The sequence below is a fragment of the Muntiacus reevesi genome, chromosome 6 (genome assembly GCF_963930625.1).
Source record: "Muntiacus reevesi chromosome 6, mMunRee1.1, whole genome shotgun sequence".
Classification (NCBI taxonomy): Eukaryota; Metazoa; Chordata; class Mammalia; order Artiodactyla; family Cervidae; genus Muntiacus; species Muntiacus reevesi.
The window spans coordinates 5,843,757-5,857,753 of NC_089254.1; the positions used below are offsets into that span (position 1 = coordinate 5,843,757).

The 13,997-nt window shown below is 36.1% G+C and overlaps 1 protein-coding gene across 2 annotated transcripts in view; it reads left to right on the top strand.

Annotated features, from left to right (window-relative positions):
• The window catches only part of ZPBP (zona pellucida binding protein), a 114,725-nt gene that overhangs the window by 52,635 nt on the left and 48,093 nt on the right, over positions 1 to 13,997 (top strand). For both annotated transcript variants that reach the window (XM_065939718.1, XM_065939719.1), the window contains exon 6: positions 2,236 to 2,312. In XM_065939718.1, coding sequence (XP_065795790.1) covers positions 2,236 to 2,312 — 77 coding nt within the window. The remainder of the gene's footprint in view (positions 1 to 2,235; positions 2,313 to 13,997) is intronic.

Below are 13,997 nucleotides of genomic sequence, written 5' to 3' on the forward strand. Positions count from 1 at the left end.
TTTTTTACGTTGACCTGTTCTTGAATTCCAGCAATAAATCCAACTTACTAATGGTATATAATCCTGTTAATAAGCACCTGAATTTGATTTGTTAGTCTTTTGTTGAGGAGTTTTGCATCAGTGTTAATTAGGATTATGATCTGTAGTTTTCTGTTCTTACAGTGTCTTTGTCTGGCTTTTGTGTTCAGGTAATGCTGGCCTTTAAAGATGAGTTTAGAAGTGTTATCTCCTCTTCACCTTTTCAGAAATGTTTGAGAGGACTGGTATCAGTTCTTCTGACTGTTGTTAGAATCCAGCACTACAGTCATCCAGTGTTGGGTTATTACTGTGTTATTAATAACGTATATTTCCAAAGTTATCTTCTTTCTGACTCTTCTGTCCTTTATTGTGAGATATTGAAGTCTCCAAATATTATTGTAGACATGTGCACTTCTCTTTTGAATTCTGTTAATTTTTACTCCAAAAATGTTCATGGTCTGATATATATGTAAGTGTTTATAATTGTTACATATTCTTGCTGTGTTAAATCTTTTATAAATATATAGTATCTTTATTTGTCTCTTATACCCTTTCTTGATTTTAAGTCTATTCTGTCTCTCATGAGTATAGCAACTCTTTAAGTGAGACATTATCTAATTGGATTATGTTTTTTATTCATTCTTAAATCTTTATCATTTGATTTGAGAATTTAACCCATTTACTTTTAAATTGATTATTGATAATGCAGGATTTACCTATGCCATTTTGATACTTTGTTTTTGCTTTTATTTTTCATTTCTTCATTACAGTCTTTTTTGTCTAGTTGACTTTTTTGTAGTTAAATGTGAAATCTTTCTCATTTCTTTTTGTGTATATTCTGTAGTGATTTTTCTTTGTTGTTCTGTGGGAATTACATTTAACATTCTTAATTTTACAACACTCTAGTATGAATTACACAAACCTAGCTTCTATACTATATGTGAAAAATGTCCTTTAAGAGCTGTAGTCCCACTCTTTTCAGTTGCTGATGACATAGAATTACTATTTTATAAATTGTGTGCCCCAAAATATAAATTAATAATTATTTTAAATGAATTAGTCTCTCAAATTATATAAAACAAAACATGGAGTTACAAACCAAAGTTACAATAATACTAGCTTTTAGACTGTTTTTTTGTTAGGTATATTAGACTCTTAAATTACATATATAAGATTGCTGTATAAATACAATCCTGTCTGAATCCAATAATGGTGACTTTTACCCTTGTCCATGAGCTTACCTTTTTTGAGGTCTTTGTCTCTCTTCACACAGCTTCACGTCACTGTCTAGTGCTTTCTCATTTCACTGTAGGACTTTCCTGAGTGGTTCTCGCTGGCAGGTCTAGCAGCCACAAACTCCCTCAGCTCGTCTTATTTAAGGAATTTTTAATTTCTCTCTCACTCTTGAAGGGCAGTTTCGTAGGCTATAGAATTCTTTCCTTGCTCTTTCTTTTCTTGTATTTATCATCCTACAACACAAAATGTTTCTCTTATGATTATTGTTTATTGTTTGTATGTATCATTCTTTATTCTAATTTTATGCATTAGAATGTAATTTCCAAAATTCAGGGAGTTTGTAGATTTTGATCACTTATATATTTGAGGCTCCTAGAATAACTCTTAATAACAGTCTCTTGATAACTACCTACTGAATAGATAGATACACGAATGCACTCATGTATGAACATGTCCATCATTTTAGTTACCATGGCTACTACTGTAGTTAAGCCTCTTTCATTTTCCAGTATTATAATGATGTATCTCTTTGTAGAGATTAAGAATTGAGTCAGTCAGATGATATACACAGTATTATATGGGTAGAGTTAAGTAGACTATTGAATGAATAAATACATTTCTACATACATATACCCACATATATGGTACAAAAGGTAAAATAAATACATACATACATTATATGGTACAAAAGATAAAATAATTTCATTGTCAAAAATTGTATGAAATGAATTTCTAAATACTATCAAATTAGTTGATTAATTCTTAAGTTTACTGCAGTGCTGAGGTTTTTCTAACTTACATAAAACACATTATTACCTTAGATTTTTACTTAAAAAGAGTGATTTAACATTTGGAAAATTGCTTTAGTTTTTACTGAAATAGAAATATTAGGCACATGGCCTGTTTTATATTTCAAAAGCCAATTTAAATATTGTGATATAGTACTTTAGAACCATGATAAAATATAATTTATTTTCTCAGTTTCATCTCTAGACACTGAAAAAGGACCCAAGCCATGTGCAGACCATAGTTGTGAATCTTCCAAAAGACTATCTAAGGTATGTTATGTGAGGTGAGAAAAAAGAAAACATGCCCAGTATGTAAGTAAGCATTTTAGCTATTTATAAAACATATCACCACTACCCTCAAAACACATTCTTAGCTAATTCAACAATAAAAATAAAACTTCATCAGTTCAGTTCAGTTCAGTCGCTCAGTCATGTCCACCTCTTTGTGACCCCATGAACTTGCAGCACGCAAGGCCTCCCTGTCCATCACCAACTCCCAGAGTCCACCCAAACCCATGTCCATTGAGTTGGTGATGCCACCCAACCATCTCATCGTCTGTCGTCCCCTTCTCCTCCTGCCCCCAATCCCTCCCAGCATCAGGGTCTTTTCCAATGAGTCAGCTCTTCACATCAGGTGGCCAAAGTAGGAGTTTCAGCTTCAACATCAGTCCTTCCAATGAACACCCAGGACTGATCTCCTTTAGGATGGACTGGGTTAATGTCCTTGCAGTCCAAGGGACTCTCAAGAGTCTTCTCCAACACCACAGTTCAAAAGCATCAATTTTTCGGCGCTCAGCTTTCTTTATAGTCCAACTCTCACATTCATACATGACCCCTGAAAAACCATAGACTTGACTTGACAGAGCTTTGTTGGCAGTAATGTCTCTGCTTTATAATATGCTGTCTCAGTTGTTCATAACTTTCCTTCCAAGAAGCAAGTGTCTTTTAATTTCATGGCTGCAATCACCATCTGCAGTGATTTTGGAGCCCAGAAAAATAAAGTCAGCCACTGTGTCTACTGTTTCCCCATCTATTTGCATGAAGTGATGGGACTGGATGCCATGATCTTAGTTTTCTGAATGTTGAGATTTAAGCCAACTTTTTCAGTCTCCTCTTTCACTTTCATGAAGAGACTCTTTAGTTCTTCACTTTCTGCCATCAGGGTGGTGTCGTCTGCATATCTGAGGTTATCGATATTTCTCTCGGCCATCTTGGTTCTAGCCTGTGCTTCCTCCAACCCAGCGTTTCTCATGATGTACTCTGCATATAGGTTAAATAAGTAGGGTGACAATATACAGCCTTGATGTACTCCTTTTCCTATTTGGAACCAGTGTGTTGTTCCATGTCCAGTTCTAACTGTTGCTTCCTAACCTGCATATAGGTTTCTCAAGAGGCAGGTCTGGTGGTGGTCTGGTATTCCCATCTCCTTCAGAATTTTCCACAGTTTATTGTGATCCACGTAGTCAAAGGCTTTAGCATAGTCAATAAAGCAGAAATAGATGTTTTTCTGGAACTCTCTTGCTTTTTTGATGATCCAGCGGATGTTAGCAATTTGTTCTCTGGTTCCTCTGCCTTTTCTAAAACCAGCTTGAACATCAGGAATTTCACAGTTCACATATCGCTGAAGCCTGGCTTGGAGAATTTTGAGCATTACTTTACTAGCGTGTGAGATGAGTGCAATTGTGCAGCAGTTTGAGCATTCTTTGGCATTGCCTTTCTTTGGGATTGGATTGAAAACTGACCTTTTCCAGTCTTGTGGCCACTGCTGAGTTTTCCAAATTTGCTGGCATATTGAGTGAAGCACTTTCACAGCATCATCTTTCAGGATTTGAAACAGCTCAACTGGAATTCCATCACCTCCATTAGCTTTGTTCATAGTGATGCTTCCTAAGGCCCACTTGACTTCACATTCCAGGATGTCTGGCTCTAGGTGAGTGATCACACCGTTGTGACTATCTGGGTCGTGAAGATCTTTTTTGTACAGTTCTTCTGTGCATTCTTGCCACCTTTTCTTAATATCTTCTGCTTCTGTTAGGTCTCTACCATTTCTGTCCTTTATTGTCCCCATCTTTGCCTGAAATGTTCCCTTGGTATCTCTAATTATCTTGAAGAGATCTCTGGTCATTACCATTCTATTGTTTTCCTCTATTTCTTTGCATTGATCGCTGAGGAAGCCTTTCTTATCTCTCCTTGCTATTCTTTTGGAACTCTGCATTCAAATGTGTATATCTTTCCTTTTTGCCTTTGTTTTTCGCTTCCCCTCTTTTCACAGCTATTTGTAAGGCCTCCTCAGACAGCCATTTTGCTTCTTTGCATTTCTTTTTCTTGGGGGATGGTCTTGATTCCTGTCTCCTATACAGTGTCACGAACCTCCATCCATAGTTCATCAGGCACTCTGTCTATCAAATCTAGTCCCTTAAATCTATTTCTCACTTCCACTGTATAGTCATAAGGAATTTGATTTAGGTCATCCCTAAATGGTGTAGTGGTTTTCTCCACTTTCTTCAATTTCAGTCTGAATTTGGCAATAGGGATTTCAGTATCTGAGCCACAGTCAGCTCCCAGTCTTGTTTTTGCTGACTGTATAGAGCTTCTCCATCTTTGGCTGCAAGGAATGTAATCAGTCTGATTTTGGTGTCAACCATCTGGTGATGTCTATGTATAGAGTTTTCTCTTGTGTTGTTGGAAGAGGGCATTTGCTATGACCAATGCGTTCTCTTGGCAGAACTCTATTAGCCTTTGCCCTGCTTCATTCTGTACTCCAAGACCAAATTTACCTGTTACTACAGGTGTTTCTTGATTTCCTACTTTGCATTCCAGTCTCCTATAATGAAAAGGATATCTTTTTTTGGATGTTAGTTCTAGAAGGTCTTGTAGGTCTTCATAGAACCGTTCAACTTAGCTTCTTCAGCGTTTTGTTCGGGGCAAAGGCTTGGATTACCGTGATATTGAATGGTTTGCCTTGTAAGTGAGGAGAGATCATTCTCTCATTTTTGAGATTGCATCCAAGTACTGCATTTCCGACTCTTTTGTTGACCATGATGGCTACTCCATTTCTTCTAAGGGATTCCTATCCACATTAGTAGATATAATGGTCATCTGAGTTAAATTCACCCATTCCAGTCCGTCTTAGTTCTCTGATTCCTAGAATGTCGATGTTCACTGTTGTCATCTCCTGTTTGACCACTTCCAGTTTGCCTTGATTCATGGACCTAACATTCTAGGTTCCTATGCAATATTGCTCTTTACAGCATCGGTCCTTGCTTCTATCACCAGTCACATCCACAACTGGTGTTGTTTTTGCTTTGGCTCCATCCATTTATTCTTTCTGGAATTATTTCTCCACTGATCTCCAGTAGCATATTGGGCACCTACCAACCTGGGGAGTTCGTCTTTCAGTGTCCTATCTTTTTGCTTTTTCATACTGTTCATGGGGTTCTCAAGGCAAGAATAGTGAAGTGGCTTGCCATTCCCTTCTCCAGTGGATCACATTCCGTCAGACCTCTCCACAATGACCTGTCCGTCTTGGGTGGCCCCACACGGCGTGGCCTAGTTTCATTGAGTTAGACAAGACTGTGGTCCTGTGATCCGATTGGCTAGTTTTCTGTGATTACCGTTTTAGTGTGTCTGCCCTCTGATGCCCTCTCTCAGCGCCTACCATCTTACTTGGGTTTCTCTTATCTTGGATGTGGGGGTCTCTCTTCACGGCTGCTCCAGCAAAATGCAGCTGCTGCCCCTGACCTCGGGTGTGGGATAGCTCCTCCCGGCCGCCACCCCTGACCTAAGGTGTGGGGTAGCTTCTCTCGGCTGTGCTTCATCAAATAACGTCAAATAATAAATAAGAATTTAGTAAAATTGATGTTTTTATGAAATGGTTTTAAATTTAGCATTTTTAACTGATTATATTAGGAAACTGGGTTTTCCCATTTATAAGGTCTTATTTGCTATTGCAAATTAATTTATAACTGATAATCAGATAGAATTATCTCCATGTTACTATTATTCATCCTAAGTAATAAATTTGATCTATACTGTTTTTTAACTGTTTTCCTATTGCTCTGTACCCAGCCATCTTGTATCTATGCTTAGGATGAAAATTACGCTGTAATTCCCAGCAGCAGTTTAGTTTAGTTTCTCTTTTACATTATACTAAACATATTATTTATGCTCAGTAAATACACGGCAGATTTTCCTACTTCAAATTACTCTTCAGTGATCCTGAAAGTGAAAGTGTTAGTCACTCAGTCCTGTTCGACTCTTTGCCACCCGATAGACTGCAGCCTGCCAGGCTCCACTGTCCGTGGAATTCTGCAGCCAAGAATACTGGAGTGGGTGCCCATTCCGTTCTCTAGGAGACCTTCACAAGCCTGGGATTGAACCCAGGTCTCAGTATATTGCAGGTGGATTCTTTACCACTAGTGCCACCTGAGAATCACGATGACCCTGAACACTTTATTTAAAATAATATTTTAAAATATTTAGGATATAAAATAATTTACATTGTGATGGTTGTGACAGTTTCCTATGAAAATCATAGGTAATACATATTTCATAGGTCAGTATTTATTATGTTTACCCAGTGACATTGACAGGAGAATGCTTTCTTAAATTAGTACTCACTAAGCCTCCTGAAGGCTTTCTGGCGGCTCAGATGGTAACGAAGCGACCTGCAATGCAGGGGACCTAGGTTCAGTCCCTGGGTCAGGAAGATCCCCTGGAGAAGGAAATTGCCACCCACTCCAGTACTCTTGCCTGGAAAATTCCATGGGCAGAGGAGCCTGGCGGGCTACAGTCCAGGGGGTTGCAGAGGCGGACACAGCTGAGTAGCTAACTGACTTAGCCCCCTAAAAGACAGCTTAGAGCATCTGTTTATATGTAACCTAGTATTTCCATTGTAAAACCATCCTTGCAGGTCGCTTCTTATACCTGGGATATGTTTTCCCTTTACCTTTGAAATAGTGAAATTTTGCAGCACTGAGAACAGAAAGCAATCTTATTTCTCTATTTCTTAATCTATGAATGCTATTTAGTATCTCACAAATTTTGTTATTGGTAATATTTTGTTAAAGTTAACAATTTTCAAAACACTTTTTGAAAATTTGCCTTGAGATAACTTCTTTGACCCATGTATTAGAGGCATGTTGTTTAATTTCCTCTTTAACTTGTAGTTTAATTCCATTGTGGTCTGAAAGCAGACATTGTATGATTTCTGTTCTTATAAATTCAAGGTGTGTGCTGTAATGGAGAATGTGTTCTGTCATGGTGAAAGTTTGCTTTGAGCTTGAGGCGAATGTATATTCTCCTGATGTATGAATCAGTCTGTAGAAGTCATTTATAACAATTGAGTTCATGGTGGTGTTGAGTTCAGCTATGTCCTTAGAATTTCTTGTGTTCTGTGACTATGCAAGATTCCACTGTATGTATATGACACATATTTTATATATCCGTTCAGTCATAGACTTTTAACTTGCTCCTATGTCTTGGCTATTGTGAATAGTGAATATGACAATGTTCCTGATTTCAATTTCTTTGGATATATACCCAGAAATTGAATTGCTAGATCATATGGTAATTTTGTCTTTAACTTTTTAGGAAATCTCTGTTCTGTTTTCTGTAGTGGCTGCATCAGTTTATATTTATGCCAACAAAGTGTAAGGATTCCCTTTTTTGCACATCCTTACCTACACCTTGTCTTTTGTTTTTCTGATAATTGTCCTGACAAGTGTGAGGTGAAAAGTGCATTATAGTTTTGATTCCATCTCCCTGATATTTAGTTCTCTTAAGAATCTTCTCATATACCTGTTGCCTGTTTGTAGTCTTCTTTTGTAGAAATGTCTCTTCAGTTATTTTGCCTATTTTAAAATTCAGATAATTTTATTTATTTATTTTTTGCTGCTTTTATGTCTTTCTTATATATTTTGGAAACTAACCATTTATCTGATGCAAAGTTTACAGCTATATTCCTATTCCATAGGTTGCCTTCTTGTTCCTTTTTAGTTTCATGTAATCCCATTTGTCTGTTTTTCGCCTGTGTTTTGGTATCATATCCAGGTTGTCATTGCTAAGCCCAATATCAAACTTTTTTCCTCAATATTTTCTTAGATATTTTAGTTTCATGTCTTACATTTAAATCTTTAATATATTTTGAATTTATTTTTGTGAAAGGTGTAACATAAAGATCTACTTTTGTTCTTCATCTGGAAAATCATTTGCCCAACACCATTTATTGAAAAGACTATTCTTTCAACATTGTGCATTCTTAATTGTCTCATGCTCTGTGTAAGACCAGTTGATTTCTGAATACTGTATTCTGTTTCATTGATCAGTATGTCTATTTTTATGCCAGTATCATATTGTTTTGGTCAGTGTAGCTTTGTAAAGTAATTTGAAATGTGATGCTTTCAGCTTTATTTATCTTACTCAAAGTTGCTTTGATTCTTTGGTGTATTTTGTAGTTCTAGATGAATTTTTTTGTTTGTTTTTTCTTTTGGAGGGGAAATGCCATTGGGATTTGGAAACTTTGCATTGAACATCTAGATCCCGTTAGATATCCTGGACATTTTAACAATATTCTTCCATCTGAATGTAGGGTGTCTTTCCATTTATTTATTTAAAAAAATTATCTCAACAGTGTTTTATAGCTTTTGATGTACAAGTCTCTCATTTTTTTTTTACTTCATATTGCTTATAAATATTTTATTTTTCTTGGTATTCATGTAAATGTTATTATTTTCTTGATTTCCTTTTTAGATAGTTTCTTGCTTATGTATAGAAATGCAGCTTTTCTTCTGTTGATTTTGTATCATGCAGCTTTTACTGAATTTGCTAATTCTAAGATTTTTTTGTGGAGTCCTTAGAGTTTCTTGCATATATGAACATGTCATCTGCATCATCTGCAAACAGAGATGATTTTACTTCTTCCTGTCAGATTTAGATGCCTCTTATTTGTTTTTCTTTTCTAATTGTTCTCCTTAGGAATTTCAGTACTCTGAAATTAAAGTGGCAAACTGGGTATCCTTTCTTTGTCCTGCTCTTAGAGAAAAAGCTTTAAGTTTTTCACTTTTGAATATGATGCTAGCTGTGGAATTTTTGTTATATGAACTTAATTACAGTGTTGTGTTTGAGTAAGTTCCTAATATTCCTACTTTACTGAGAAATTTCATTATGAATGGATGTGAAATCATGGTTTTCTACATCTATTGTGATAATATATGATTTCTATTTTTCATTCTGTTAATGACTGATTTGTGTATGCTGAAACATCCTTACATCTGAGGGATATATCTCACTTGGTCATGGTGTATGATCCTTTTAATATGTTGTTGAATTTGATTTTCTAGTGTTTAGTTGAGGATTCTTATATGTGTGTTAATCAGGAATATTACATATATATTTTTAATTTTGTTGTCTTTGTTTGCTTTTGGTGTCAGAGTGGTACTGGTCTCACAAAATGAGTTTGGAAGTGTTCACTCTTCCATTTTTTGAATGAAGTTTAAGTAGTTTTGGTATTAATTCTTTAAATATTTGGTAGAATTTATGTATTAGACATCTGGTCCTAGAGTTTTTTAGCTAGTAGGTTTTTGATAACTGGTTCAGTCTTCTTGTAATTGATCTGTTTATCTTTGTTTTTTTAATTTTTAATTCAGTCTCTGTATTTTGTATGTTGATAGGAATTTGCCATATACTCTAACTTACTCAATTTGTTGGCATATAGTTTTTCACAGTAGTCCTTTATCACCTCTTCTCTTTCTGTTGTATCAGTTGTAATATGTCCCCTTTCATGTCTGATTTGATTTATTCAAGTGTTTTCTCTTTTTTTCATTGTTAGTCTTGATAATAGTTTGTCTTTTTAGATTATCTTTTAAAAAACAGCTCTTGGTTTCATCATTGTTCTATTGTTTTTCTTTTTTGTAGTTTTTTTCTGCCCTAGTATTTTTTTTCTTTTCTTTATTTATTTCTTCTAACTCTGAGTTTCGTTTGTTTTTCTTTTTCTGGTTTCTTCACATATAAAGTTAGGTTGTTTATTTGATATTTTTCTTTTTTTCTAATGTGGGCTTTTATTGTCATTAATGTACCTTGTAATATGCTTTTGCTGCATCTTATAAATTTTAGTATTTTGTGTTTTGTTTACATTTGTCTCATAATATTTTATTTGCCTCATAATTTTTTATTTGCCTTCTTCTTTTTCAGGATGTGTTAAATCCTACATATTTGTAGATTGTTTCATTTTCCTTCTGTTTTTGATCTGTCGGTTCATTTCATTGTGGTTGGAAGATAAACTTCGTTTGAATCTAGTATTTTTGCATTCATAGTGACGTGTTGTGTGACCCATCCTGTAGAATGCCTGTCTGCACCTGGGAAGAATACATGTTCTTCTGCTAACACTGCAACAGTCTCTGGCGCATTCTGTGTGTCTTAAGTTCACTTGGAACATTCTGTGGAACATTCTGTGTATCTGTTCAGTTCATTTGATTCGTGTGTTGTTCATGCCTGATGGTTCCTTAGTGATTTGCTCCCTGAACATTCTGTTGATTATTCAAATTGGAGTATTGAAGTCTTCTATTATTATAGTATTGATGTCTGTTCTTGCTCAGATCTGTCAGTGATTGCTTTATACATTTATTAAAATGCATTGGGTGTTTATACACACCAAATTGGGTGTGTATAAATACCCTGTGCATTTAAAGCAGGATATCTTTTTCCATGTTTCACTTTCAGCCTCTCAGTGAAGTGTAGTTAAATCTAAAGTTAATCTCTTGTAGATAGCATGTAGTTGGATCATCTTGTTTTATCCATTAAGCTATGGTATGTTTTTTTACTAGAGAGTTTAATCAGTTTACATTTATGGTTATTATTGATAGGTAAGGGCCTACTATTGTCATTTTCTTAATTATTTTCTGTATGTTTTATAGTTCTTTTGTTCCTTTCTTCCAGTGTTGCTGTCTTTCTTTGTTATTTGATGCTTTTTTGTTTTTTGCATTGATACACTTTGATTCCTTTCTTTTTTAAAAAGATATTTTCTTTGTGGTTACCATTAAGCTTATATATAAATATTTAAGTTATAATAGTCTCTTTTAAGCTGATAACTTCAATTGCATACAAAAGTCTGCACTTATACTCATCCCTGACCTGGTATGTTACTGATGTCACAATTTGCATCATTTATATTGTGCATATAATTATAGATTTTTATACTTACTTTTTTTTATACTTTTTTCTCCAACTGTTGTACTGGTTTAAAAAGTGATTTATGTTTCATCCTTATACTATTACATTATTCTGTATTTGCTGTGAGATTTATACTTTTTTATGTTGCTCTTAAATGCTCTTTCCATTTGCTTGTTGGACTCTCTTTAGCACTTCTTATAAGACAGTGCACTCACCAGGGCAGAGCACTGAGATGCTCAGACTTCTAGTGGTATTAAACTCGTTCATTTTTTGTTCGTCAAGGACATTCTTCATGTCTGCATTTTAAAAAGGTAGTTTAAAGATATAAACATATATATTATACACTTTTATAGATATATGGTTTTGCAGATGTACACTTGATATATATAGCTCAGACTTCTAGTGCTATTAAACGCTTTCAGGTTTTGTTTGTCTAGGAAATTCTTCATGTCTCCTTCATTTAAAATGATAGTTTTACAGATATATACAGTTTTACAGATAGATACCTATATATACAGCTTCTCCATCTTTGACTGCAGTATAATCAATCTGATTTTGGTACTGACCAGTTGGTGATGTCCACACGTAGAGTCATCTCTTGTGCAGTTGGAAAAGGTTGTTGCCTATGACCAGTGTGTTCTCTTGACAAAACTCTGTTAGCCTTGCCCTGCTTCATTTTGTATTCCAAGGCCAAACTTACCTGTTAATTTTAAGTATCTCTTGACTTCTTACTTTTGCATTCCAATCCCTTATGATGAAAAAGGGCATCTTTGCTTGGTGTTAGTTCTAGAACGTCTTGTAGGTCTTCATAGAACTATTCAACTTCAGCTTCTTCAGCATCGGTGGTTGGGGCATAGACTTGGATTACTGTTATGTTGAATGGTTTGCCTTGGAAATGAATCAAGATCATTCTGTCATATTTGAGATTGCCCCCAAGTTACTGCATTTTGAATTCTTTTGTTGACATGAGGGCTACTCCGTTTCTTATAAAACATTCTTGCCTGTAGAAGTAGATACAATGGTAATCTGAATTAAATTCACCCATTCCTGTCCATTTTAGTTCACTGATTCCTTTAGATGTCAGTGTTCACCTTTGCCATCTCCTGTTTGACCATGTCCAATTTACCTTGATTCATGGACCTAACATTTCAGGTTCCTGTGCAATATTATATAGCATTGGACTCTGCGTTCACCACTAGGCACATCCACAACTGAGCATCATTTCTGCTTTTGTCCAGCCACTTCATTATTTCTGGAGCTATTAGTAATTGCCCCCAACTCTTCTCAGGTAGCACATTAGGGGGCTACTCCCAACCTGGGGTATTCACCTGTCATATCTTTTTGCATTTTCATACTATTCATGGGGTTCTCACAGCAAGAATCCTGGAGTGGTTTGCCATTTTCTCCTCCAGAGGAACACATTTTGTCAGAACTCTTCACTATGAACTGGCTTCTTGGGCAGCTCTGCATGGTTTGGCTCATGGCTTCACTGAGTTATGCAGGCTCCTTTGCCATGACAGATCATGAGCTCCTTATTGAAAAATTCAGGTTTAAATTAAAGAAAGTAGGGAAACCGACTAGGTCATTCAAGTTTGACCTAAATCATATCCCTACGATTATATAGTGGAGGTGATGAATAGATTCAAGGGATTAGATCTGGTAGACAGAGTGCCTGAAGAACTATGGACAGAAGTTTGTAATATCATACAGGAGGCAATGATCAAAACCATCCCAAAGAAAATGAAATGCAAGAAGGTAAAGTGGAGGCTTTACCAATAGCTGAGGAAAGAAGAGAAATGAAAGGCAAGGTTAAGGGAAAGATGCACCCAGCTGAATGCATAGTCCCAGAGAAGAGCAAAGAGAAATAAGACCTCCTTACATGAACAGTGCAGAGAAGTAGAATAGGAAAGACTAACGATCTCTTTAAGAAAATTGGAGATATCAAGGGAACATTTCATCCAAGGATGGACTCAATAAGGGACAAGGACAGGAATGGTAAGTACCTAACAGAAGCAGAAGAGATTAAGCAGAGGTGGCAGTTGTTGGTGGAAATGTAATTGATACAACCACTACGGAAAACAGTATGGAAATTCCTTAAAAAGCTAGGAATAAAAACTACCATATGACCCAAGAATCCCAGTACTGGGCATATACCCTGAAAAAACCAAAATTGAAAAAGACACATGTACCCCAGTGTTCATTGCAGCACTATTTACAATAGCTAGAACATGGACACATTCTAAATGTCCATCAGCAGGTGATTGGATAAAGAAGCTGTGGTATGTATATGTAAGCAACTCTTACTCAGTCTTAAAAAGGAATGCATTTGAGTCAGTGCTGATGAGGTGGATGGACCTAGAGCCTATTATACAGAGTGCAGTAAGTCAGAAAAGCAAGTATCATGTATCATGTATTACTGCATGTATGTGGAATCTAGAAAGATGGTACTGATGGACCTACTTTCAGGGCAGCAGTGGAGATGCAGATATAGAGAACAAACTTATGGGCACGGGGTCGGGGTGAGGGAAGGAGAGAATGGGACAGATGGAGAGAGTGGCATGGAGACATGCACACCACCGTGTGTAAAATAGACGGCCAGTGGGAGTTTGCCTTATGATTCAGGGAGCCTTCACTGGGGCTTGGTGACAACCTAGAGAGGCGGGATGGGGTGGGATGTAGGAACCAGGTTCAACAGGGAGTGGGCATACGTATACCTGTGACGGACTCATGTTGATCTCTGGCGGAAACCAATGCAATACTGTAAAGCAATTATCCTCCAGTTAAAAA